The sequence below is a fragment of the Rhineura floridana genome, chromosome 18, assembly GCF_030035675.1.
Source record: "Rhineura floridana isolate rRhiFlo1 chromosome 18, rRhiFlo1.hap2, whole genome shotgun sequence".
Lineage (NCBI taxonomy): Eukaryota > Metazoa > Chordata > Lepidosauria > Squamata > Rhineuridae > Rhineura > Rhineura floridana.
The window spans coordinates 30,021,265-30,048,540 of NC_084497.1; the positions used below are offsets into that span (position 1 = coordinate 30,021,265).

The 27,276-nt window shown below is 49.1% G+C and overlaps 2 protein-coding genes across 6 annotated transcripts in view; one reads left to right on the plus strand and one right to left on the minus strand.

Annotated features, from left to right (window-relative positions):
- Positions 1–13,676, minus strand: part of ALPL (alkaline phosphatase, biomineralization associated) — a 42,087-nt gene extending 28,411 nt beyond the window's left edge. The window contains exons 1-4 of one of the 4 annotated variants that reach the window (XM_061601199.1): positions 13,477–13,676; positions 9,761–9,872; positions 4,396–4,536; positions 2,675–2,794 (exon numbers count right to left, since the gene is read on the minus strand). In XM_061601199.1, coding sequence (XP_061457183.1) covers positions 2,675–2,794; positions 4,396–4,453 — 178 coding nt within the window. In that variant the 5' untranslated portion in view covers positions 4,454–4,536; positions 9,761–9,872; positions 13,477–13,676. Of the gene's footprint in view, positions 1–2,674; positions 2,795–4,395; positions 4,537–9,760; positions 9,873–13,330; positions 13,441–13,476 lie in introns of those variants that run through there. The other 3 variants (XM_061601200.1, XM_061601198.1, XM_061601201.1) reach the window with 3 other exon arrangements.
- A 10,857-nt stretch (positions 13,677–24,533) lies between these two features.
- The window catches only part of ECE1 (endothelin converting enzyme 1), a 43,037-nt gene continuing 40,294 nt past the window's right edge, over positions 24,534–27,276 (plus strand). The window contains exon 1 of one of the 2 annotated variants that reach the window (XM_061600804.1): positions 24,534–24,617. In XM_061600804.1, the coding sequence (XP_061456788.1) occupies positions 24,615–24,617 (3 nt within the window). In that variant the 5' untranslated portion in view covers positions 24,534–24,614. The remainder of the gene's footprint in view (positions 24,618–27,276) is intronic. The other variant, XM_061600809.1, reaches the window with a different exon arrangement.

The following is a 27,276-nucleotide window of genomic DNA, read 5'->3' on the forward strand; positions in this document are numbered from 1 at the left end:
TGATGGCAAGCTTCATGGCTCTACAGTGGCCACATGTATTATTTCCCAGTAGTAATAATAAACCTTAAGTTTCTTTATTCTTTCAACCAACAGACTAGTATTTTCTGCACTCTGCGGCAATATATACCAAGCTACAAAAAAGAGAACCATTTGTAAGTAAGGGTGGGAGAGAAATTCAATTCAATTTGCATTTAAAGGTGAACCTCCCTAAATTGCGCTTTGCAAAACAACAGCAGCCATGTTTCAAAATTCACGCTTCTCTGAATTTTGCTTTTTCCAGCTAAGTTGTATGCACAAAAATGTGTGTGTGCACATCAAAGCGTATATTTTTGAAAATAACATACAAAAGTGTATTGTATTAGAGGAAATTGCTTTGCAAAAAAATGTGTACATTAAGGAAAATTGTTACTTATTGTAAGGAGAAATTCGCACCAAAATGCTGATGAATTTTCAGGAAGATTTTCGTTGTTGCTAAAAAGGCAAACTGATGGTGGAAATGTAGAGAACTGAACTAAAGACTGGAAAGTGAGAAACTGAGAGAAATGAAAATTGGCAGCTTCACCCATCCCTGCTCGGCAAGCATCTTGCGACAACTGTGAGCCGTCTGCAGGGCAAAGTCCCAGCAGCTGGTGGCAGCAATCTGGGAGCAAAAGGGACAGAGACAGCAGCCAAGGACGCTGACGTAGGGCGGAGACCCACACTCCCTGTTCAGCCGGTTCCAGTGTGTCTTCACCTCTCTCGTCTGAAAACGGGGGCACACACGACGCTGGTCCAACCCCACCCCTTTTTTACCGTAAAATCGGGTGGGAGCAGCTTGAGAGCATTTTTTGTTTTATTCAGCTTCAAAGAACTGATTGGCAGATCAACCTGTTCCCCCTCCAGGTGTGGCTAATGGAAATGCTTTGCTCTGTGACTAGTGTGTTTACAGCCTTCTACTGAGTCAGAGTACAGGCACGCCTCTCCTGGCATTGCCTGCTCTGACGGTAACCTAGGAAGGTAAGGATTGTTCATACTGTCTGGAAGCAGCTCTCCAGGGTTTCACGCAAGGGACATTCCCAGCCCTACCTAGAGATGCTGCTGGGGATTGAAGCGAGGGCTTTCTGTAAGCAAAGCAGATGCTCTGCCACTGAGCCATAAGCCTTCCCTTCAAATTAAAGCAAGTTTCCAGCCCTCATGATTTCAGTTGATTTGAACAGGAAGCTGCCTTGTGCAGAGTAAAACCCTTGGTCCATCTAGGTCAGTGTTGGCTACTCCCAAGGGTTTCCAGCAGGGGAGATTCCCAGCCCTACCCTAGAGATGTCTGGGCTTGAACCTGGAGCCTTCTACTTGCAAAGCAGATGATTTAGCATTCAGCTATGGTAGCAGCTCTCCAAAACTTAATGTAGAGGTCTGTCCAGCCACCCTGCCTCTTTTCACTGGCAATATTGGGGTCTGAGCATGGGAACATCAGCATGAAAAAACCTGTGATCTGCCACTGATTAATTTCTAATTAATTTTTTTCTGTTGTGTCAGGTGCTCTCCAGAACCTGAAACAAAGCCCTTGCCCAAGATGACTTATAATCTGCACGACAGCTTGACCTGCCCCACAGTGTAGGCTACACCGATCCACAACTTCCACACACCCCATAATAATGTTCTGTGCCACGGTCAACACTCAGGCAGGGCTGAGATTACATGTTTGAGCTGCAAAAAGCACGTCATTTCTTTACTTGGCCATAGACTGCTTAGCCTGATGCTTTAGGACAAGGTTTTCTCAACCCGTTTAATTCCTGCAATTTACTTTCGGGCCAGAAGTATTACTTTGGGAAATGACCTCAGGAAAGAAACCGGATCCTTCCTGTTTCATCTTAAGCAAAGCCAACCATTCAGCTCTTCTGGTGTTGAGGAAAGAGCTGCCGGCTGTGTACACACCACTATACATTTGAGGCACGTGGCTTCCCCAGCGAATCCTGGGGAATTCCTTAAGGGTGCTTTAAATGTGATTTAAACCGTTCTTCCCAGGGTTCTTGTTCAGAGCATCTGCCCTCCTAACTCCAGAGACCCATCTTTCTCTCATCCTCTTTGTGGTGAGTCCTAGGGAAGACATCCAGCCACTGGCAGCTCACGCGTGAAAGCAGGGCGGTGGTGAAAAGCCGACCACTGGCGATGAACACTTCTCCCCAACACTGCTCTTGCTCAGCATCCAGCTCCATAGCTGGGTGGGAAAGAGCAGCAGGGAGACAAGCGAGCGAGCATAAGCTCAGGAAATATTCCAGAGAATTGCAGGAAGGTTTAAGGCAGACTCATGGGTTGGCAATTAACGCACGTTGGAAAAGGCAGAATTATGTCATCAGGACAGCTGTGCGGCTGGATCAGGGCAAAGGTTCGTCTTGTGCAACATAATGTTCTCACAGTGGCCATCCAGATGCCTCTTGGGAAGCTCACAGGCAGGACCCGAGGGCTGCAGCGCTCTCCCCACTTGCGATTCCCAGCAACTTGCCTTCAGAGGGGGCATACTGCCTCCAACTGTGGGGAAATGTCGGGTTCCTGCAAGGCATACCTCTTGGGGACAAACCCAAGTCCTGTTGCTCTCCTCTGTTTTGTAATATTTAGCAGCAAAAAGCAGCTCCTCTGTTGCCTCTGGATAGATCTCCCCTTCCTTATCTCAGACTCCCCCCCCCCAAAAAAATCTCACCATCTCCAAGGAAAAGGATGACATTCTTGGCCACGTTGGTGTTGAGCTCCTGCAAGCTCAGAGCCCTCTTCAGCGTGTCCTGGGCCTGCTGTCTCCAAAACTGGGGGTCCTTCTCCCTCTCTGCAATTGGGACAACAGAAGAGGAGACAGTTTTTTGGGGGAGGGAAGAGGCCAAGGGACCCTTGCCATCCCCTCCATGGCATGTACACAGCCTTGCCCACCTCATGGCTTGCCTCCCTGATATGTGTGAGAATCCAAGGTGGATCACTCACTCAGTAACACAATACACTCGCTTGGCTTCCAGAGCTCTACTCCACAGTGTTGCTAATGGATTGGTCACGCAACCACAGTCTGTGTTATTGCCCTTTCACATCCTTCATAGAAGTTATGAAAAATAAGTTGGGTAGGAATAAAAACTGGGGGGCGGACCTTCTGCTACTAAAAGTTTTAGATTGTTCTATAAATTATTTTTAACGTCTTTTAAAATTATTGTAACCCACCATGGGACCTTTGAGTGAAGGGCAGGTAATAAATAATGGTCATGATTATGATAATAAATTGTAAAGAGATGAATGTACAGACATTAATGCCACAATGGATAAAGTATGTTCAAATGACATAAGACAATGAATATAAATGTTTTAATACAATAATGAAATATAATAATCTATCAAAATGAATGCCTGATCAACAAATTAATGTGACAAACGATAAATCATGCCTAAGACCAAACATATTTCAACCCTGTGGGTCTTCCTCGGTGGTCCAGAAATGATTTTTTCATACAATTTGTCACAGAAAGAACCTAAGAAGAGCCTGCTGGATCAGGCCAAAGACGGCCCATCTGGCCAGCATCTTATTCTCACAGTGGCCAAACAGATGCCTCCAAAGGGAAGCCCACAAGTGCAACAGCAACTGCCCCCACTTGTGATTCCCAGCAATTGATATTCCAAAGCATACTGCCTCCGACAGTGGAGGTATAACATAATCATCATGGCTAGTAGCCATGGATAGCAGTATCCTCCATGAATCTGTCTAGTCCTTTTTAAAGCCATCCAGATTGACAGCCATCACTGCTGTTTATGGGAGCCAGTTCCATAGTTTACTATGTGCTGTTTTGTCTGCCCTGAATCTTCCAACATTCAGCTTCCTTGCATGTCCACGAGCTTTAGTGTCATGAGGAAGAAAAACTTTTCTCTATCCACTTTCTCCTTATCGCTTACCTAATCTGTCTGGATGAAGTGGTGAGCTAACCACACATAATGAAATTACTGTGCACAAATAACAGTCATGCTGACGTGTGGGCTATTTAAAACAGCATTCTTATAATTGTGGTTATACCATTCCATTCACAAATACTTTTAGGGCCTCTTCCAACATACTATTTTCAGATATTAGCTACAGGCCAGAATTTTACTGCTGACACCTTCCTCCTCACTAGTAAGGGTGTTTATGAACATTCCTTTACATCATTCGCTGTGGGAGGAGACACAGCTTGCAGGCAGGCAGGGAGCAAGCATTTTTGAGGCTCTTTAGGAAGACTCCCAAACTGCTTGGAGAATTGCAGCTGTTGCATCTGGTAATGGGAACAGCAATTTGGCATTGTGAGCTCTGTACAGCTTTCTCCTGGGTCCGCCCATGCCCATACGTGCTTTGGGCCTTAGAGCTCAGTTTGCAGAGCTCGCTAGTTCACGAAGCGGCTTCTGTGCAAACTGACTTACCTGGGACCAAAGAGGAGAGAGAAGCTTTGATCAATAAGGTGAAGAGGAGTGCTCTCATAGTGACGACAACGTCTTCAGCTGGGGGTGCAGACTGGGTAGCGTCTGTGCACAAAAGGACTGCACCGGGGGAACCTTTTGTCACTGCAGAAGGGCAAGAGGAAAACAGCAAGTCTGTCAAGTTATTTGTGGTTCATCGTGGGAACCTTCATACTGGGAAAGTATCTGGAATGTTCTAGGAACAACCATTGTCAAACAATATACCTGCAATGCCTCATGTTACTCATCGGGGGTGGGTTGGAGAGAGATGGATACGGAGCAATGGCAGGCACTGGACACCCCCCCCCAGTCTCCTGAGTTCCAGAGATGCCTCTTTGCTAGGAATGGGCAAATCTATCCATTTTGGTTTCTATTGTTCTAATCTTAAGTTCAGTTCTCCACATTTCCAATCAGTTGCAATGGTTTTTTTTTAAAAAAAGTTCTCATGAAATTTCTCAGCAAAAAGTTCTCAGTGAATTTCTCCTAATAGGCGATTTTGCCTAATATACACATTTTTGCAAAGCAATGCTTCCTGAAGTAGCAGATTTCTGTATGTTATTTCTGCTAATACATGCATTTTTATGTACACTTTAGGTACATGGATTTTTGCACACAATGCTTGGCTGGCAAACTGCACTGCAGAATTTAGAGATGTGCAGATTTCAAAGAATGGCTGTGTGTGGTCTGCCTATGAACTCAAAAAGTGCAGATTAAGTAAGATCACCATTAAATGTGAGCCAAATCAAATTTCTTCCCCCATCCCTATTCCACACATCCCCTTCCTCAAACCTCTCGAGATTTCACAAGTTGTGTTTTAACGTTTCTCTCGGACATTCAGTGAAACGGAATGTTGGAAGGTTCAGGACAGACAAAAGGAAGCACTTCCTCATGCAACGCATAAACTATGGAATTCACTCCCACAAGAGGCAGGGATAGCCACCAACTTGGATGGCTTTAAAAGTGGATTAGACAAATTCATGGAGGAGAAGGCTATCGATGGCTACTAGCCATGCTGGCTATGCTCTGCCACCGTAGTCTGACGCAGGATGCTTCTGAATTCCAGTGGCTGGAAACGGCAGGAAGGGAGAGTTGCTGTTGCACTCAGGTCCAGCTTTGGGGCTTCCCATTGGGGCATCTGGTTGTCCACTGTGGGAAACAGGAGAGTGGACTAAATGCCCCCCTCTGGCCAGATCTAGCAGCCAGGCTCTTCTTATGTTCTTATGAAGAGTAAATATTTCCAGCCTGTTAAAGCTAATTAATCAATCAATCAATTATTCATTAAACATTGCATCCGTCGTAAAAAAAAGGAGGGAGCAGAGACCTTTAATTTGAGAAGAGGTAGGTTATTTATTATAATCACTTATTAAATTTATATCCCGGGAGCCCAGGGTGGCAAAAACACAAGTGATAAAAGCATCTTAAAGATAAGATAAAGCATCTTTAAAAGAATTCCAGTATAGATGCAGATGAGGAAATATTTCCACTTAAAAGGCTAATTGGAAGAGGAAGGTCTTCAGTAGGCACTGAAAGGACTGTGCCTGTCTAATATTTAACTGGAAGGAACTCCACAGAGTAGGTGCCACCACACTAAAGCCCCAATTCCTATATTGTGTGGAACGGACCTCCTGATAAGATGGTATAAGACCCTCTCCTACAGAGCCCAGTGACCACTGGGGTGTACAAGGGGTGAGATGATCTTTTAGGTTATCTCTGAGAACTGTCAGGAAGCACAGAGTGTGTTGCTTATCTCAGCAAGAAGAGTCGCTCACAACTGTTTTCTCACCTGGTGCCTCCACTGCCTTCTGCTTTTGCCACACGTGGCCTTGACTGCATGGACCAACTTAGTGTTGGGCTGCTGTGCACTGCAAACAGGGCCTAGGATGGCAGGGGCCTTTGGGCATCTCCAGGCCTCAGGACTCTCCGTTGCCACCTTCCCCCTCCACAACACCACAGCTGGCTCCAAATGCTGCACTGCCTCTCCGCAGCAGCATTAAGGGTAAGCCTCTCTTGCCATAGCTAATTCTCTGGGATTACTCCTACTGAGCGCAAGTGATACCAGCAAATGTTCTTAAGAAAAGTGCCGAGCGTTGGCAGGGGCCCAGCCAGCAAGAAGCTCTGCCAAATCGACTGGGTGGCTGCCGGCGGGGGAGAAAGAGCCGGATTTCCTTGGCTAGCCTGGCACACTGGGCAGCAGCACCCCGGCCGTGCCCAATGAATCCATTGTGTAGCAGGTGCAGACGTGGCATGGACAAGCGCCTGCTGCCTCCTCCACACATGAAGGCCAAGGATGGGAGGTTGTGCTGTCCCAACTACACACACACACCGCAGCAAGGCTGCAGGAATGTGCCGCTCAAGTCTTGCACAAAATTCAGAAAACAAGGTGTGATAAGCAAATAAAGGAAATGGTGCAGATCAGAACAGTTCGGGGAAGGGCCCCATGCAGAGCGCCTGCATTGCAGGAGGTCCGAGATTCAGTCCCTCACAGCAACTCCAGGAAGGGCCAGGAAAGCCCCCTGTCTGAAACGCTGGACAGCTCCTGCTGGTCAGCGTTATCACTACTGACCTAGATTGACCAACGGTCTGTATAAGGCCCCTTCCTATCTTCCTGTGTGGCGTAGTTGAAAGCCGCCAACAGAAGTTGCAAGTGCTTTGGGAATGTCCCTGGAACACCCCAGCCGGCTCTGTGCATCACATGGCTCCCCATATCTCCAGTCATGGCAGAATCCCTTTATTGGCTCCCTCTATGATCAGAGGCAGCATCAGCCGCTGAAGATCAATTGCCACAGAACAGCAGCAGCAGCAGCAGGAGGGGGGGGGCTGTGAGATTCACGACCCGCTTGTGGGTTCCCCAGAAGAGGCACCTGTGCTGCCCACTGTGAGAACAGGATGCTGGACTAGATGGGAACCCTTTGGCCTGACTTGACACTTGCAGGGCTGTTCTCATGCTGCTTCTTATTGTATCTCCTGCTTTTCCCTTGATGGATTCCAAACAAAACAACCGATGAAATGTCACCCGCATCAAATCCAGAGGCTTTTTAGCAAGTATTTCAGTCAATTAATGCATGCAGAAAAGTGACGATCTGAAGACGAGGTGAGGAATCTCTTCATTATGGCACAAGGCTTCTTCTTATTAATATTGGCAACAGCAGCCGGTGCCCCACACCCCTGCACTCTGCAGGTTAAATATTTTAGAAGGCTCAGGGCCCAGCATTGTTCTCTGGGCAGGAAAAATCTCAACTGCCAGTTGAACAATTAAAAAAAAACACCACACAGAGAGACTAATGACTTCTGGCACCAGTGCTACTTTTAAAAATAAATAAAAATAAAGTCTTGATAGCCACAGTACATAAAAATAATCTACTTTTATTTGGAACTAAAATGCAGGACGCAAACTTTCAGGTCAAATCTCTTCCTTTGTACATTTTTTAAACTATATTTCCTGGGGTTTTTTTAAGCAGCTTGTTCTAATAGATACACTATTGCTCCAGCTTTACCTGTTGGGAGTGGGGCAAGAGCACCTCCTGTTTGGGTTCTTTTGTGTGTATTCCAGAAGGAAGATGGACTTAGGGTCCTCCGGCTGGCTAGGCTGGCCTACCTTCACCTGTGCTCTTCTCTACCTAACTTCCCCCCGTTGTAAACTGAGATGCTCAGGGAAGCTGACCTGCCCCTCCCTCCTTCGTCTTCTTCTTCGACATCTCTGTCTTTGCTCTCTCTCCTGAGCCATGAGGGCAAGACCCACGTCTGGGCATGGCACCTCCAACTTAGTTAGTTAGTTAAACTAGGTATGCCCTTCCTATCTACTATGTATTTCTATAAACAAAGTAGCTTTTTCTTATTTTACTAAGTCTTAACTCTCAGTGATGTAAATGCAGGGTAAAAGCCTGCTTCTAAGGTAAATGCACACACTGGCACACACACAGCTCAGACACTCATTCAGTCCTGGCTTCACAGGCAATTTTAAAATTGCTTTTGTTGGCTGCCTCAGCAGCGGCTGTAAAATGGGCGGAAGGGCCCCTTCGTCACCTAAACGCGGTTTCTTCTTGGCTGCCTCAGGAGAGGCTGTAAAATGGGCGGAATGGCCTCCCGTCATCTAAATGCGGCTGCTGCTGCTGCTTTGCCTTGGAGATTCTTAGGACTGCTTTTCTCCCTTCCTTTCTCCTTTAGCTAAAATCCTTTTTCTCAGCCAATAAAGTATATCTGAACCAGACTGGAAAGTTCATTCCTCTCACCCTTAAATCCCAACTTATCTTCCTCCAGGCAGCTTAGCGCTTGGCACCCTGTGGGCTAATATTATTTGATTTTCTTCACAACAAGCCTGTGGAGCAGGTCAGAATGTGTGCCACAGTGACTGGGCCAGAGACATGGAACAGTGTCTCTCTCACATCTGAGCCCATTGCTATTCCTTGCACTGGCTCTCATGTTCCCTAGCAGCCCCTCAGAAGCTCTCCTCCAAAAAAAACAACAACCCCCACAGCAACGCCATTCCCAAGCTGGTGCCCTCCAGAGGTTTTGGATTACAGCTCCCAGCCAGCATGGCCATATGAATCAATCTTCTAATGTGGCAGCTCCTCCACTTTGGAACTGCCTGCCTAATGTCATCGGGTAGGTGCCTTCTCTGTCCCCTTTTCAGCACCTGCTAAAAACATTTCGGTTTAGACAAGCCTACCCAGACAACTAAAGTCAACATGTATTTTAAGCTGTAATTTTAGCTTGGAATGTATGGGCTGCATCTAGGCCTAGGCCTATTTGGAGCAGACCCATTGAAGTTAATGGGCACGGCTAACTTAGGTTAAAGCACACTGACAGCATATGGCTTCTCCAAAATAATCTTAGGAACTATAGTTTGTCAAGGGTGCTGGGGATTGTAGCTCTGTGAGGGGGTAAACGACTGTTGCAAGGATTCTTTGGGCGGAAATAATTGTGCTTTAAATGCATGGTGTGCCCTGACTGGAGGTCCTTTAACTGGAAATGCCAAGGCTCTCATGGCAGGTTCTCCATTGCTGGGATGCAGCCCTTCCTTGAGTAGTTCACCACAAACATGTCCCTTGGTGGTAACCCCGGAAAGGAGGATTTAGTGGCCCAGAATTTCCCCATTCTTGCCCAGGTGTTGCTTCTGCCCTTTAAATGTGCTGAGTTCAGGCAGTTCGCCAAGGAAGACGTGAGCCTCACCTCTTGCTTGGGCATTTCCCCTCCGCCCAACTCTAACCCCCATTCTGCGGGCATTTGTGACAACAGTACCAGGTACACAGCACAGCTCATGAAGGAAGCAGGAAAGCCAGGAGAGGCAGCCTCACCCTCAGGTACCCAGAAGGACTCTGAATGAACTCACCTGGCTGCTGTGCCCTGTCAGGAGGGCGTAGATTGACAGCGAAAACTCATGATTATTTGGCAAGTTGCTCATGATCATGGGAAGGACAGAGAGATACATGATATCATTCTTTCTGAAAGACAGTGTTTCCTTTTAGGTTAAAGCACACTGACAGCATATGGCTTCTCCAAAATAATGTTTAAAATAAATAGTGCTATGCGGTTAAGAAAACAGGCGGTAGGGTGGGAGACCCCTGGTACAAGTCTCAGGCAAGCCTCCCGGCTTACCATCTGCAATAGATGAAGATGATAAGAATAATTAGCGATTTGGTATAATGGTTATTGACAAAAGAATGTATGTCAAGAGCTTAGGAGCCATCCTATCTGAATAGACAAGGCAATAAGGAGCATTGTGTCTCATATTATAACCACTGGACTAGCTCCTTTGACAGCCCCAAATGAGAGATGAGAAGAGCTATGGAATATTCCCAAGGGCCTGGCAGCTGGTTCAGGCACAAGCCCTATATCATGGCCTGGTCCAGCATCCTCTTTCCCACAGGAGAAGCCCCCTAGGCATGGCATAAGGGCAGTAGAGTCCCTCTGCTGCTGTTACTTCTCTGCATTCAGAGGTAGACTGCTCTTGCAGCTGGAAGTTTAAATACAGGTAACAGCTATCCATGGCTAATAACCATTGATATAAAAGAAACTACGAGAAGCCCTTCTGGGTCAGACACCATCCTGTCTGCAGATGCACCTGGGATGCCCACCAGCAGGGCACAAAGGAGTTCATGTTCCCGTGCCCCTTCTCCATCCTGGCACCTGCTGTTCAGAGGCACACTCCCTCTAAACATGGGGCTATTAAGCTGTAGACAGACCTGCCCTCTGTGAACCTGTCCACTCTCCCTTTTTGGGATGCAGAAATTGTACAGAGGAGGGTGCCTGGCTGAACCTCCCCCTCTCCTCACCCCACCCGTGTAGGACACGCAAGAGGAGGCAAAGGACTGACAGAGATCAGTCTGGGTCATTCCTGCCCACAAGCTACCCTATCAGCAACATCTCTGCGTTAGCATTTTAATTACAATTCATTGATTGGCTGCTCATGCACCCCCCCAGCCCCCAATCTGCCCTCCCCCTGCTCTCTCTCCTTTCTTCCTCACCCCTCCCCTCTCTGCTGGATTTGGCTCCACAGATGGGATCCCAATACGACTGATCCCTGGAGCTGAGTAACAGCCCTTTACAGGGCAACCCGACATATGTTTACTCAGAAGTAAACAGCCTGGCTGTGCTTGCTGGTGGTTCGCTTAGGATTGCAGCCCTACTTTCTAACATGGTGGGCTAATCAGGGCCAACCTGAGGCAAAGAGGGTGCCCCCTCCCCCCATCCCACATGCAGAATCTGACCAACGGTGCAGATTCTTATTTCAGCACAGATGATGGGTGGTGCAAAATGCTGCAGTTGATGGGGACAGACCACTGCCAGCACAAAACTCCGGTGCTCAGAAGCTTACACTGGCTGCCCATGCACTACCTGGCCAGGTTCAAGGTCCTTGTGTTAATTTGCAAGGCCCCTAATAACTTTGGGCCAGGATACCTCAGGGGCCGCCTGATCCCTTATATCTCCACCTGGTCATTGATGTCTTTGGGGGAGTCACTGTTAGTGCCCCTCCCATGGCTCCAGTGCATGGCTCGGATCCACCAGCAGCTGTGCACATTCAGTATTGTGGGCCCAATTTTAGGGAACTCCCATCAGGTTGAGGTCAGACAGGCCCCCCTCCCAGTTGAATTTCCAGTGCCTACTGAAGACTTTTTTAAATTCTACCAGGCAATTTTAATTGAATTCCAACTTTATTGCTTTAATCTATTTTTATTTTCATTGCACTGTAATCCTTGTACGTTACTTAGAGACTGCTATACTTAAGCCGTATATAAGCTATCTACATAAACAAAAATATAAACATTGTCCGCCATAGCTGAGGTCAGCAGCTGGCTTGTGCAGGGGAAACGGGTGCTGGTTCTACCTCTGGCATATATGCCACCTGCAGCAGCTGCCTTACTCTGCCTAAGGACAGGGCCGGCCTTGGATTCAGCCCTGTCCACAAGCTACATCTGAGTACTGGGTGTGAGGGCTGTGGCTGTAATTACTGAAGGGAGGGAAAGCCCTCTGTGCATGTTGAGGAATGTGCTTCCCTTTTGTGAATCCCTCATTTGTCCAGTGATTCACCCCTGATGTTACACCCTGGGCTTTTGTTTGGGGGGGGTAGTTGATTTTACACCCTGCCATATTAATCCATTTATACAGCATTGCTACTTTTAGTGTGTGTGCATTTCTTCTGTTTCTGACATTCCTTATCTCCTTTACCTTCTAGTGAGACACCATTCCTTTAGAGCACATTTCAAGCACATGGCTTCCCCCCTGTGAATTGTGGGGACTGTAGTTTACCCCTCACAAAGCTACCATTCCCAGCACTCTCAACAAGCTAGTCTCCCACGATTCTTTGGGGGACTCAGTCATATGCTTTAAATGTATGGTGCCAGATTCAGCCTGTCCGCGGAGGCTGGACGGTGTTAATATGTAATCTGATAGAGCTCCAAGCAGGGTTTTTGTTTTTGTTTTAAATTGAGGTTGTGCAATTGCCACAGCAAAGTATCTTTGTAAAAACATTTCCATTGTTGTAAACTGCCGGGTCGGGGGCCGGGGAAGATGCTTTTTAGAGCCAAAACGCAGCATGTCAGTATCCGGGAAGCTCCCCGTCCCACGGAGAGTTTGCTCCTTGGGGTGGGTGAAGGCTGCAACCCAGAGGCAGGGCGGCCCCTTTCCCTGCGCATTCAGTGGTGTCCCTGCCTGAATCGCTGGAGATCTGCGACCAGGCAGCGGCGCCGGTACTGAGCGAGCTGGCCCGCCGCTCTGACTCAGTCCAAGGCAGCTTCCTGCATTCCTGGGGCTTGAAGGGTTGCTCCCTAGCGCAGGGCGAGCGCACCTGCGTGGCGTGCAGAAGGGCCCAGGGCCAATCCCCGGCAGCAGGCGAGGCGGGGGAAGGGCCCATCTCTGCCGGACCCTCGGGAGAGCTGCAGCCAAGGGGAGCAAAGGCCAGACTCAGGAGGAGGAGGAGGAGGAGGGAGGGACTCCGCTCCCTGCACACGTGGGCGCGCCGGTCTCTGCTCTGGCACCTGGAGCGCAAGTCGCTTTCCAGGGCGAGAAGCGGTGCTGGGCTCTGGATCGCCCTGACAACCGCGTCCTTTGGCCAGGGAAGTGGGCTGTGCGCCCCCCCCCCGCGCACACACAAGCACTTGGCGCCCTCCCTCTTTCCGATCAGTTCAAGCAACTTCCACTCCAGCCGGCAGCAAGAGGAAGGAGAGGGGGTTGTTGGCACCCGCGCTGAATGCCAACCACCGCCCCCCAGGACCCCTCCCGGGCACCCCCACCCTTCCCCTGGGCTTCAAAGGCTGGGCGTCCCACTCGCTGGGAAGCCCCTTCCCCAAAGCCCCTCTCCTGCCCAGGCGCCTGGGAGGAGCGTGTACGCGACTGCTCTGCGAAAGGCCCTCTGCACATGGGCAGGGGTTGTTGGCACAACAAAAGCGGCTCTGGGGCTCACCGGGAAGGCCGGCTAAAAAGGTGGCGAGACAGAAAAGTCCGCGCGTAGCAGCTCCCGGCGGTGGCTTGCAAAGAGCGAGAGGGGTCCGAGAGAGGAAGGGGAAGAGGAGTGGGTGTCCCGCTCCCCGGACGGACCGGGAGCCTCACCTCGGCTGCTGCCGCCGCTGCTGCCGGCCGGAGTCGGTGCCTGCCCGCCCGCCTGTCCTGCTGCAGCGCGCCTCTTCCTCCTCCGCCAGCCGCTGCCCGGCTCCTTCACTGCGCCGGCAGCAACTGCCTGCAGCAGGCTTGGCCAGAGCGCCCCGCGGGCCTTTTTAAAGGGGGAGAAAGAGGGAGGGAGGGAGAGTCGCCGGCACCCCCTCCCTCCCAATCCCTCCCTCCTGGGTGGGAAAAAGAATAGCGGCTCGCCCCTCCGCTCTGCCCCCCTCCTCGGCCCGCAGCTCCCCAAGAGCCAGGCGGGGACGCTGCTGCCCTCTGCCGGCCGGACACGAAAGGGCACCTCGGCGCCGCCGGAGGGAGGAGAGGGCGCCGCCGTGCCCGCCGATGCTGCCTCCGCACCGAGACTTCAAAGCACGTTGTTTGCAGGCGGGCGCGCAGCCGTGTGCCTGCAAGGAGATGCGCTGCCACTGAGCTACGGCCCTTCCTCTGTTTCTTCGCCTCACCTCTGTTGCTTCCGGTTTTCTCTCCCCCCCCGTCATGTAGCCACTTCGCCTCTGCGACCCCCCCCCAGGCGCTGCACCACCCCCTCCCACCCCATAAGAACATCAGAAGAGCCTGCTGGGTCAGGCCAGTGGCCCATCTAGTCCAATGTCCTGTTCTCACAGTGGCCAACCAGATGCCCCAATCAGAAGCCCACCAGCAGGACCTGAGTGCGACAACTCCCCCTCTGAGCTCTGTCACCCCAAGTTGAAGCTTTTGCCAAAGTCACAGCAAAACTCTCTTGTGTTGCCCACTTGCTGCTCATAATCTGGATTATTTGGGCTTCCGTGGAGTTCCTTCAATGGAGGGCAAAGAGTTACCTTGGTGCTGGTGTTGTCAAATCAGAGCTCTGCTGGGGTGTCCCAAACTGTGGACGCTCCATCCATTTCGCATGCCTCTGCCATGGTCCGAGAGTGCCCCAAAGTGGATTCCACATCACCTGTATTTAAAACAAAGGTATCCTTGCCTTTAATAAAATAATAATGAAAGGAATCCACCGACATAAATTCTGAATTAGGGATCAAACCTTAAATCATATTCACTTAGCCATGAATATATTAGAAATGATTTTATATAACAAATGTAAATAAAAAAGGGAAATGAACAGATTAATTTTTTTAAACTGCCACTCAGTAACTGATGAACACGACACCATAAAATTGAATCGTTTGCTCCCTGCCGGCTAGACCGCTCAAGACATTTTAGTATCACGGCGAAACCCCCAGAACAGCTGCCTGGCACAGGGGGGGAATTATAATAATTAGCAACATTTGCTGATTCCGAGGAACAAAGGAAGCTGCCTTATACTGTACTGATTCAAACCATTGGTCCATCTAGCTCAGTATTGCCTACACTGACTGGCAGCAGCTCTCGGTGGTTTCAGGCAGGGGGTTCTTCCATCTCTACTGGAGGTGCTGCCAGGGACTGACCTAGGGACCTTCTGCATGCAAAGCAGACACTGCACCACAAGGCTGGAGAACTGTTGGCCCTCCAGATGTTGCCGAACTACAACTCCCATCAGCCCCTGCAAGCATGGCCAATGGCTGTCCTTCAGCGTTTTAAAGCATTTTGTTAATCGCTCTGGATCTCTCTTGCAGTTCCATCAAAGTGCCAGCAGGCTGCAGTGTTGGCAAAGGAATGCTCTCCGTCTAGCATTGCCAGCCACTTCTCAAAGGGCTGCACTTGTGCGGCTGCTGTACCTGCAAGGGAAAAGGGGGGGTATGTGAGGTGAACGCTGCTCTTAAAATACTTGGAATAAACAAATCACCAGGAACAGATGGCATACCAACAGAGTTGCTACAAGCTACTGAGACTGAATCTGTCGAAATTTTGAGAAAAATTTGTCAACAAATACGGAAAACTAAACAATGGCCCACAGACTGGAAGCATTCAATATACATCCCAATTCCAAAGAGAGGGGATCCCAGGGAATGCAGTAATTATCGAACTATTGCCTTAAAGTAATGCTCAAGATTCTACAACAAAGGCTCTTGCCGTATATGGAGTGAGAAATGCCAGGTGTGCAAGCTGGATTTAGAAAGGGAAGAGGCACCAGAGATAATATGGCAAACTCTGGACAAGAGGTGACTATAAGGACAGAATATGGAGAAACCGACTGGTTCCCCATCGGAAAGGGTGTGAGACGGGTGTATTTCATCACCCTATTTGTTTAATCTATATGCAGAACATATCATAAGGAAAGCGGGATTGGACCAAAATGAAGGAGGTGTGAAAACTGGAGGGAGAAATATCAATAATTTAAGATATGCAGATGATACCATACTACTAGCAGAAACCAGTAATGATTTGACACAAATGCTGATGAAAGTTAAAGAGGAAAGCACAAAAGCAGGACTACAGCTGAATGTCAAGAAGACTAAAGTAATGACAAGAGAAGATTTATGTAACTTTAAAGTTGACAAAAGAGGACATTGAACTTGTTAAGGACTACCAATACCTTGGCACAGTCATTAACCAAAATGCAGATAATAATCAAGAAATCCAAAGAAGGCTAGGACTGGAGAGGGCAGCTCTGAGAGAACTAGAAAAGGTCCTCAAATGCAAAGATGTATCACTGAACACTAAAGTCAGAATCATTCAGACCATGGTATTCCCGATCTCTGTGTATGGATGTGAAAGTTGGACAATGAAAAAAGCGGATAAGAGAAAAATAATCTCATTTGAAATGTGGTGTTTGAGGACAGCTTTGCTGATACCATGGACTGCAAAAAAGACAAATAATTGTGTGTTATAACAAATTAAACCAGAACTGTCACTAGAAGCTAAAATGATGAAACTGAGGTTATCATACTTTGGACACATCATGAGAAGACATGATTCAGTAGAAAAGACAATAATGCTGGGAAAAACAGAAGGGAGTAGAAAAAGAGGAAGGCCAAACAAGAGATGGATTGATTCCATAAAGGAAGCCACAGACCTGAACGTACAAGATCTGAACAGGGTGGTTCATGACAGATGCTACTGGAGGTCACTGATTCATAGGGTCGCCATAAGTTGAAATTGACTTGAAGGCACACAACAACAACAACAACATGCAAATGAGGCCCCACACTTCAGCGGTGCGGAGGGGCTAATTTCCTGAAGATTTTAAAAGGATGGGAGGGATCCGCATATGCTATTGAGCTAGAGCAGGTCCTTGGGAAGTGAGGACTAATCGTGCTCCTTTGGCCTCAGGCACATGCGTGCACACACAGCTCCTGCAGATTTCAAGGAAATTATTGTTGAAAGTTGCCAATCTGGAGTGGATAAAATGCCAGCCGGCAGACCCACAGCTGTGAAAATGAGCTTGGTGGATTAAACATTAGCCTTCAAGAAGGACAGAACAGCTGGTTTTTTCACTCTCTCTCTGTCTGTCACACACACATACACACAGTCGAATTTGCGTACATCCAGGCTCTGTTTGCTTAGTCCTTGCTGCTTATGTGCCTCTCCCAGGGGCATCTGGGCAAATGACAGCACAGAATCTGGAAGGGTCACCAGTTATCCACCCCATCCAAAATGTCTTTCCTCCATTCCCAGCACACTAAGGCTGCATGCACACCATACATTTAAAGCACATGGCTTCTCCCAAAGAATCCTGGGAAGTCCTGTGCTTTAAAGGTGCTTATGTGCTTTAAATGTATGGTGTGCATTGCAGCCTAAGACTGGCCTGTGCTCTCCAGATCCCAGAGCAGAGCCAGCCTTACTGTTAGGCAGAGTGAGTCAAATTTCCCATGTGTTAGATGCTGGGGGTGGGGGACAGGAAGAGCAGCAGCCCCCAGTTGTTCTTCCTGAGCCCTTCAGACATTCCCCGCTGTTGCCACGTGGCCCCTCCTGGACCCCCAAAACTGACCTGCTGCTTCAGGTGCAGGGGGGGAGATGCTATCCCACCCTCAGTGTTGAGGTCAGCTTCTCTAAGTGGAATGGGCAAGGGAGTGCCTCCTTGTCCTTCCGCCAATCAGCAAACTGTCTTTGGCCAGCCTTGCCACAGAGTGGGAGAGGGCCATTCTGCTCATGCCCTGCTCATGGGCCTCTTCCCAGGGGGGCATCTGTTCGGCCCCTATGAGGATCGGAGCCTGGACCAGAGGGGCTTCCTTTGGCCTGAGCCACCTGCTGCAGGGCCCTGCTTATGTCGTCCAACACAGCTGGAGAGCACCATGTTGGTGAACGCTGCAACAGACACAGTGGGGCAGAAACTTTTGTGGGTGAAATATTTTTTTCTCCCTGCCACAAATGAACACATTGACTTCTCTGGCAAATCTCTCTTTTCCTCTTCCTTTAACTTCTCCCTCGTTATCTCTCCCGCTCCCTGATCTTTGCTCAGGGAGCCTCCATATTTGGAGGTCTGCCGAAACCCTGCAAAGGACGTCTCAACCCCAAAGGGCAAGAGTTTTGTTTCCTGCTTTTAATAAACTGCCAGCTGCAGCAGTGACCTGCCACGCACCCCTGATAAATACAAATAAACCATTACAAATATTTTCAGCTGCTCACGTGGGAGTTGCAGGTATACTAGGAATGTAAGAAGCTGCCTTTCCACAAGGCAGACCACTGGGCCAAGTAGCTCAGTATTGTCTACACTGACTGGCAATGGCTTTCCAGGGGGGTCCAGCAGGACTCTTTGCCAGCCGTACCTGGAGATGCTGCCAGGGATCCAACCTGGACCCTTTTTCATGCCAAACAGGTGCTCTGCCACTGAGCTGCGCCTCTTCTCCCAGGATGGTAGTCTAGTGAAGCTGCTGTCAGGATGCCCCACCAACATCCTTCATTGGATGCAGAGACAGGACACTATGGATCCTCCAAAATGTGATTGGGTTGCTTGTAAATGATGCAAGCGCCCTGCCTCTGTTTTCTGATTGGGTGTGGTCAAATTTGGAAGTTAATTATTAAGTAATGATGTGTTAGGTTTGATATAAGGATTACCTAGATGATTAAGGACTTGTATTTGCACTTTTGAAGACACCATCAGAGTCAACGAGCCCTGGGGTGCCAAGATTTCTGGATGAGTTACGTGGAATACTGAATCTTGGTAAGCTGCTACTATTATTATTATTACATTGATCTCCCACCTTTCCTCCAAGGTGCTCAAGGTAGTGTACACTGTTCTCTCCCCTCTCCCATTTTATCCTCACAACAACTCTGTGAAGTAGGCTGAGAGATTGTATCCAGCCTGAGGTCACCCAGTGATCTTCTTGACGGCTGAGTGGGGATTTCAACCCTGCTCTCCCAACACTCGTAGCTGCTATACCACACTGACCGATTAAGTCAATTAACTTCATGAGCCATGTGCATGGGGATTAATTACCATTCTCCTTCACTCTGCCCCCCAATGCTGGTCATAGTTGTGTGTTGAGGGCTGAGCTACGGCTATTCAGTTGGGTGTTCTCTGCACATGTTCAGAGTCCCTCTTGTTTTTTTTAACTGCTTCACAAGTTCCAGGATTGTGTTCAGACTCTTTTTTAAAAAAAATGGAAAGTGTTGTGGAACTGAACCTTGGCACAAATAAAATCCTCCCTCTCTCCCCCTTCCTTCCTGCTCCAAAGCTGGTTCTGTCAGCTGTACAGACAGTTTTAAAGTTGCACCATGAGAACCTTGAAGAGGCTCTCAGAGTTACTAAGGACTCTGACATCAGTGAAGTTAGACAAACTCCCTTGTGTGATCGAGACTTTCAGATACACACACAAATTGCTTCATTTGCACTTCAACCAACTCTTAAACTTGTGTCAGAATTGACAGATTAATCTTCCATGGCTAAATTCTGTGGCTTTTCATCTCTCCTCCCTAGCCCATTTTGCAGTGGTTCTTCACATTGCCCTTCTTCTCTAGTTCTGAGGGGTGGGGGGAACAGCATTCATCATTGTTTTTGATGGTGGTCTGGTTTTGATTAAGGGGAGAGAGAGAGTGCTGCAACAAAGACTGGAGCCTGTTTTGTGGTTCCTGTGGGGTCAGTGCTGTTAACAGAATCTTAAAATAGTAGAATTGGAAAGGGCCTATAAAGCCATTCAGTCCAACCTCCCGCTCAATGCAGGAGTCCAGCTTAAAGCATGCCTGACAGGTGGCTGTCCAGCTGCCTCTTGAATGTCTCCAGTGTTGGAGAGCCCACCACTTCCCTAGGTCATTGGTTCCATTGTCGTACAGGAAGTTTTTCCTGATGTTCAGCCGAAATCTGGCTTCCTGCAACTTGAGCCCATTATTCCGTGTCCTGCACTCTGGGACGATCAAGAAGAGATCCTGGCCCTCCTCTGTGTGGCAACCTTTCATGTACTTGAAGAGTGCTATCATATCTGCCTTCAGTCTTCTCTTCTCAAGGCTAAACAGGACCAGTTCTTTCAGTCACTCCTCACAGTGCTTTGTTTCCAGTCCCCTGATCATCCTTGTTGCCCTCCTCTAAACCCATTCCAGTTTGTCTGCATCTTTCTTAAACTGCGGTGTTCAGAATGGATGCAGTACTCAAGATGAGGCCTAACCATTACTGAATAGAGGGGAACTAGGACTTCATGCTATTTGGAAGCTATACGTCTGTTAATGTATCCTAAAATAACATTTGCCTTTTTTGCAGCCACATCACACTGTTGGCTCATATTCAGCATGTGATCAACAACAATCCCAAGATCCTTTTCTCACGTAGCATTGCTGAGCCAAGTATCTCCCATCTTATAACCGTGCATTTGATTTCTTTTTCTTGGGTGTAGAACTTTGCACTTATCCCTGTTAAATTTCATTTGGTTGTTTTCAGCCCAATGCTCCATCTTACCACGATCACTTCGAATTTTGTTTCTGCCCTCCAGGGTATGAGCCATCCCTTCACCCAGCATGAAAACCCTTGCAGGCTTTGAGGCTTCTCACTCTGGAAGCTGCCTTATACAGAGTCAGGCCATTGGCCCACCTAGCTTAGTGCTGACTATACTGGCTGGCAGAGGCTCTCCAGGGTTTCAGACACAGTTCTCTTTCAGCCCTACCTGGAGATGCTAGAGCACTCTAGTCCTCATGGTTCTGAATAAAGGGATGCTTTAAATAGAAACATAGGAAGCTGCCTTATACTGAGTCAGACCATTGGCCCATATTGCTTAATTTTGTTTACACTGACTGGCAGCAGCTCTCCAGAGTTCCAGCCAGGGAGTCTTTCCAGCACAGGTTGCCTGGATGGATTCATCTCCTGCAATCAGACACTTCACACTCACTCAGCCAGGAAATGCAGAGTAAATCATTAACAGCACAAGCTGGCCTCCAGTTTGTTTGGTGTTTTACAGAGCAAGGGGTGGGGAGGACCAGGCAGAGCAGGCACCTAAAAGCGTAAGAAGAGCCCTGGTGGATCGTGCCAAAGGGCCATCTAGTCCTGTGGCCAGTGGCCAGTCGCACCTGGCCAGATGCCTCTGGGAGGCCCACAGGAAACAGCCTCTCCTGCTCCCAGCGCTTCCTCTGAACCTGGTGGTCCCATCCGGTCACTGCTTATGAGCATGACCGATAGCCATTGAGGGGCCTGTCCTCTGAGGGAGGTGAGGAGCAAGGGGCGTATGAACAGCATTTTTAAAAAGGCAAATTCTTTGGTAACTCCTTGGTAACTTATTTTGCACTCACCCTGCAGGAGCTCAGGCAAAGCAATGGACTCCACCTTCCGCACATCCCCAGGGCCAGAATTTGTGGTGGGTTGGCCCCACGTGGCTTCAGGGAACTGGGAGAGTGAGCAAACATCACGTTTTGGAGGGAGCATCAGTGCTGCTTCTCATGCGCCACTGACGGAGCATTGGGGGGAAGAATAATCCCTTGTGTAGGACAGGAAGAAACCCAAGTCAAAATCAGGCAAAAGGGTTGGTGGAGTTGTACAGGAAATCTGCAAATCCTTCCCTGGCTTGAGACAAGATAAAGAGTGCCCCTTCCCTTCCTCCCTGGCACTTCCTCACATTCCAGCCAGGCCCCACCCTGGGCACAGGGGCAGGAGGGACCTCTCTGCTTCCACTGGAGCACAGTCAGCACTTATTGATTCCATTGCAGTATTCATATTTACATTTGCAAGCCGACTGAGTCATTAATACATTTGCATGTCTTGTGTCAGCCATTTTAATGCTGACAGTTATTTTTAAGGCGTTAGAGAGGCTTGCAAACTGGAGGCCAGGGGTGGGCGGGCACGAGGGATGGAGAGATCTGTCCATTCCAGTCTTCTCACGTTCTCACTTCTGTAATGTTAAATTCAGTTCTCTGTATTTCTGCAGCAATCTGCATTTTTTTTTAAAAAAATCCTCATTAAAATTCTCCACCATATTAGTGTGATTTCTCCAAATAAACACTTTTTTGTAGGCAGTTTTGACAAAAGAACACGTTTTTGCAAGCTATTTCTCATCATTTGATGCCTTTTTGCATGTTATTTTCACTCATATATTCATTTTTATGCACTGTCGCCTAATATATGCATTTTTGTAAATGTTGTTTAGCTGGCGAACTGCATCCCAAAATCCTAATAAATGTGAATTTCGAAGGACAGCTGTGTTTCGGTTCTGATATTGTTTCAGAAAGTGCGAATTTGATAAATTCTGCTTGAAATGCGAACTGAATTAAAATTCTTACCCAACCTAGCAGGCATAGTCTACCAAGAATATGTCCCATGCAGGCCCACCCCACCAAAAGGAAGGGGTGATGTACTCGAGGGCCTGTGTAAGCTTCCAAGCACAGCCTCTTGCTTCAACTAGATTTGCACAGGAGATACTCCTGGGGGTAAATGGAGCAGTGTGGACTTAATTACCTGTCAACACATTGAAACAAACTCACAGCTTGGAAAAGTTACTTTTTTTGAACTACAACTCCCATCAGCCCAATCCAGTGGCCATGCTGTCTGGTGCTGATGGGAGTTGTAGTTTTTAAAAAGTAACTTTTCCAAGCTCTTGCATCCACAAACCAAGAAACTGGGGACGAAGGAAGTCAAGAGTTCTAGCAGGGCCATTCTACTGACAAAGCGGCTTGGGGTGCCGCAAGCCAGCTGCTCTCTGTAAGAGGCTGCTCACTTTTCCCACAAAACATGACAAAGAGATCTGAGCTGTGCCGATCTGATTACCAGAGAAACCAGTAACCACAAAGCAAGGGAGGATGAGCATGAGAGAGTCTCAGTTTTCTCTGTATAAATTAAAGGCAATGTTGTGCCAACTCCAAAATCAAAATAGCCAGCCAGGATGCAGTCCTATACTCACTTACCAGCGAATAAGCCCCATTTAACTCAGTGGGACTTACTTCTGTGTAGACATGCATCGGATTGCACTCTAAGTTGCTAAAATATTTCCCCTTCCCTTTATTTCTGTTAAGTTTTCTCGCTGCAGGTAAAATGACTAGCACGGGTTTTGCAACAACATCACTATTAACAGGAAAAAGTTATACCAAAGGAATACTTAGGAAAATAACATAAAAACAGCTGCGAGAGACCCATGTCTGAAATCCTGGAGAGACGCTGCCAGTCAGTGTAGTCATTAATGAGCTAGATAGACTGTGGGTCCAAGGCAGTGGAAAGCAGGTTCCGGTGTTCCTGTCAGATCAGAGGTCTGGAGGCTGGATCACAGAGTGCAGCCTCACTCTCCCCACCCATGGAGGACACAGCCATTGTGGGTGGTAGGCAGACTAGTCTCCTTCTCCTCCGTGAATTAGTCTCATCCAAGGTGGTGGCCATTTGACACTGTTTCCAGAACCAGGGAGCAGACCTCTCGTGTGACTGTCCAGAATCTCGGGTCGGCTGCATTGGGTGACCCCACCGGGGCTCTAGAATTATGTGGGAGAGGGAGGGGAATGGATCCCCACCCCCTTTCCCCACACCATGCAGAATTTTAGACACCTCCATCGCGTTACCTTTTAATAAAGTCACCAAAGAGATTACTGAAAATCAACACATGTATTCAAATGAAAGAGAAGATCTTCAAAAATACACCGTCCATGACACTTGTTTCTTCAAACGTTTCCAAGCTAATCCTCTAGGCTTTGACTGTGGCAAAGTCATGAGAGGCATCGTGGCTCCAAAAGGGCTCAGGATGGGAGAAGCGCTCAGGATTTCCTTCCCTCCCTGTCCTCACAGCAACAACAATCCTGTAAGGAAAACATGGCCCAATTCTGGGCACTTAAAGGAGGAGCAAGTTAAAGGCAGTAGTTCAGAAGTGCAGGGTCCCTTCATGATAGTCGCAGCCATGCCCCTCCCCCTTTTTTGCTTTTGGGTTGATGCCTTGTTAATGCCTTCTCCCACATCAGCAGAGGTCCCTAGGAGCCAATAAGCATGAATGGGAAGAGTGTTTGCTACTGAGAAGAGTCTTCTCAGTGGCTGACTCACCTCCTTTCCCTCTGATGGGCTCCAATCAGCAGCAAAGGACAAGGAAGCATGTTAGAAGACTATTCTCAGTGGCTAACACACTCCCCTTTCATGCCAACTGGCTTCTCAGGATGCTGGAGACACAGGGACCCTCCTCCCAAAAAAGCAAGGGGTCTAAGGCAGCCCCCCCAGGCCCTGGACAACTTCACCCTGGTTCAAGGGGAGAACTGGGACGGGGAACCTCAGTGGCCTTGCAGATGTTGGTGGAGTCCAGCTCCCATCAGTACCAGCCAACATGAGTAAAGTTCAGTGCCGGTGACAAGGCCACAGGCGTCCCGTCCTTGCACTACCAAGGGCGCTGAAGGCCAGTGATGGTCTGGCTCAGGGACCTGGAGCATCCCTCGCCCCTCCAGATGTTGCTGGACTCCAGTTCCCATCAGCCTTGGCCAGTAGGGCTGAAGGGGTGGTGATGGGAGTTGGAGTCTAACAACGTCGGGAGACCCACAGAGGTTCTGCGCCCTTACAAAGGCGATCCTCTCCTGGGTGTTTTTGGGGGCGGGGCAGACGGGCGAGGGCGCCTTCTTTCCTTTGCGCACCTGGGCACGAGGAAAGGGTTAAGGCCCAGCCGAGGAAACTCCGCCTCCCAGGGGCGGATTGGCTGCGCGGGGCCAGGTGCGTCCTCCTGCCCGACCCTCATTGGGCAGGGGCGACCCGCTGCGCTCTTCACTTGCGCTCGCCTCGTTCTGCGCGCAGCTGCTCCGGGCCGGGCAGAGGGAAGGCAGGAAAGGGACGGACTACGAGCCGGGCGGCGGCGGCCATGGTGAGTCAGCCCCCCAGTCGGCAAGGACAGGGGCCCCGGGAGAAGGCGCAGAGGCTCCCCGGCGCTCCTCCGGTTTTGGCGCGGCGAGAAGAGCGTCCGGGGCGAGGCAGCCGGAGGGGGGCAGGCAGCCCAGCCCGGCGCCTGGAGGCCCCCAGCCCGCCTGCCTGCCTGGGCTCTGCTCTGCTCCGCCTGCCAATCTTGCGGACGCGCCTGTCGCGGGGCAGCCTCTCCCTGCCCGCCCTAGCCTTGGCGGGGGGGCGCAGCGGCCGGGAATGCCGGGCGGGGCAGTGCGCGCGGGGAGGGCCTCCGTCTTTGGCGGGGGCTCGGGGTCGCATGAAAGTCCCCCTCCCCGGTTCGAGGCCGGCTTAGTTCCCTCCGCCCGTCCCGTCCGCGGCTTCGGGAATCTCTTGCTGCCTCAGTGCGGCTCGCCTTACCGTTTTCCCTGAGAATAGCCTGAGGCTGCTCGAAGTGCGGGCTTAGCCCTTCGGGTTGGGCCTGCTTACTGGGGGAGAGGGGTGAACTTCCCTGTTGGAGACCAGTCGCTTCACAGTCCGAGAGGCCTACCCATGCGGCTAGTCCTCAGTGGGCACCGGTGCTGGTGGCTGGAAGGTCCTGCGCCGACCGTACAGAGTACCTAGAGAGGGCTTGAGGTGGTTTTGGTCGTTATTACTTTAGGGAGATGGGACCAAAGGGAGTCTGCCTTTCTCACTGCGTAACCTGGTAGAACTCACTGTCACAGGGCCAGGGCAGTAGCCGCTAGTTGAGATCCAGTAAGAGCTATTAGACAGTGAAAAAAGCTGATAAGAGAAAAACCAACGCATTTGAAATGTGGTGTTGGAGAAGAGCTTTGCGGATACCATGGACTGCAAAAAAGACAAATAATTGGGTGTTATAACAAATTAAACCAGAACTGTCACTAGAAGCTAAAATGATGAAACTGAGGTTATCATACTTTGGACACATAATGAGAAGACACGATTCACTAGGAAAGACAATAATGCTGGGAAAACCAGAAGGAAGGAGAAAAAGAGGAAGGCCAAACAAGAGATGGATTGATTCCATAAAGGAAGCCACAGACCTGAAGATCTGAACAGGGTGGTTCATGACAGATGCTCTTGGAGGTCACTGATTCATAGGGTCGCCATAAGTCGTAGTCGACTTGGAGGCACATAATAACAAGAAGAGCCGTTAGATGGTGTAGCTTAAATAGAGCCCACGGGTTCAGGGGCAGTCTACCTCTGAATGCCAGCTCCGGGGGGGGGTAGCAGCAGCAAGGGAGGTCTTCTGCCTTCACCCCCTGCTTGTGGGTTTCCTGGTGTTGCGAGGTACTTAAAAGAAGTGGTGCATAGGACTATGACCAAAAAGTGAATAAATTTGGCATATACAGTACTAATTTATATGGTTAGATGCACATTTAGGTCTCTGAGAAAATGAATGTGGTTGGGAGCTGGGTCTCATTGGCCCTGCCCTTTGCACCAGACCCTGGCCGCCCTGCTTGCAAAGTAAATTATGTATAAAGGAAGGGCAGAAGTTCTGGCGTTAGGTTGGCCTTCATATGTATATTTGTGTGAATACTGAAAAGAGGCATCCTCAACCTGTTTTGGACCCTGGGGGTATGTTTGGAAACCTAAGACTGTTATGCACACTGCAAAATACCCATTTCACAGAAGAAGAAACTGGTGATGTTCAGAAATGCCCCCTTAAACAGGTAAAGTACAGACTTCCCACCCCCATCCCCAAACAGAATTCAATTGGTAAACAAAAATTGACAATTTGGGATGATCAGGGAACTTGTGGTGGGGGTGGGGAGTGCTGGGGACGATGTCATGTTGGCCATGGGCACCATGTTGGGAACCCCAAGCTGCAATGTTGCATTTGTAAAAGTATTTTTAAAGCATTTAACTTTTTGCTTAGGACACACACACAATACTTGTAGCCACTAAATTATTTGAACCTCAGCCTGGTTCCTGAAACAAATCGGATTAATTCTTGCGAAGAAACTAATGGTGTTGCATTTTTTAAAATAGATGTGATACATTGATATGTCTCTGACAACTTTGTGCAGAGCGTTACAGACATGCCTGCAGAGGACTGCAGGTGCTTTGGGCTACAGTTCTCATCATGTGAATATAATAATGAATCTCTAGCGTTAGGTTTCCATAAATACGCAACATTCCCTGAATGGTTTCATCTCTTTAACCTTCACCTAGGAAGACCCCAAGTGGCAGGAATAAGAAGGCCTCAACAATATTCTAAGGCTGCGTACGCCCCTATCATTGCAACATTTTAAGAACAGAACTTTTTAAAAAAGGGAGAGGAATAAATTGGAAAGTGAGAGAAGCAAAGGCAGTTGTAAAAGAAAGAAAGCTGCCTTTCCAGACGTGCCTGAGGGTGACCATCATCCCTCTGCCTCCTTGCTTGCCTTGTGACCTTTGCTCCCGGCTAGGCTGTTTTGCTCGGGCAGAAGTCTGGAGGGGAGCCTGGCGCAAGATGGCCCTTGTTGTTGTCCAGCCTCTTTGGGGCCGGCCCTGTGTGTACATTGTAGCTGCTGGTGTTGCCGAGAGTTATCTGTCTGGATGACGTTGGATGAGTTTAGAAGTGGGGGGGAGCAGGGAGGGCCGTGTGGGGAGAGGAGGAGGAGGAGGAGGAGCAGCAGCAG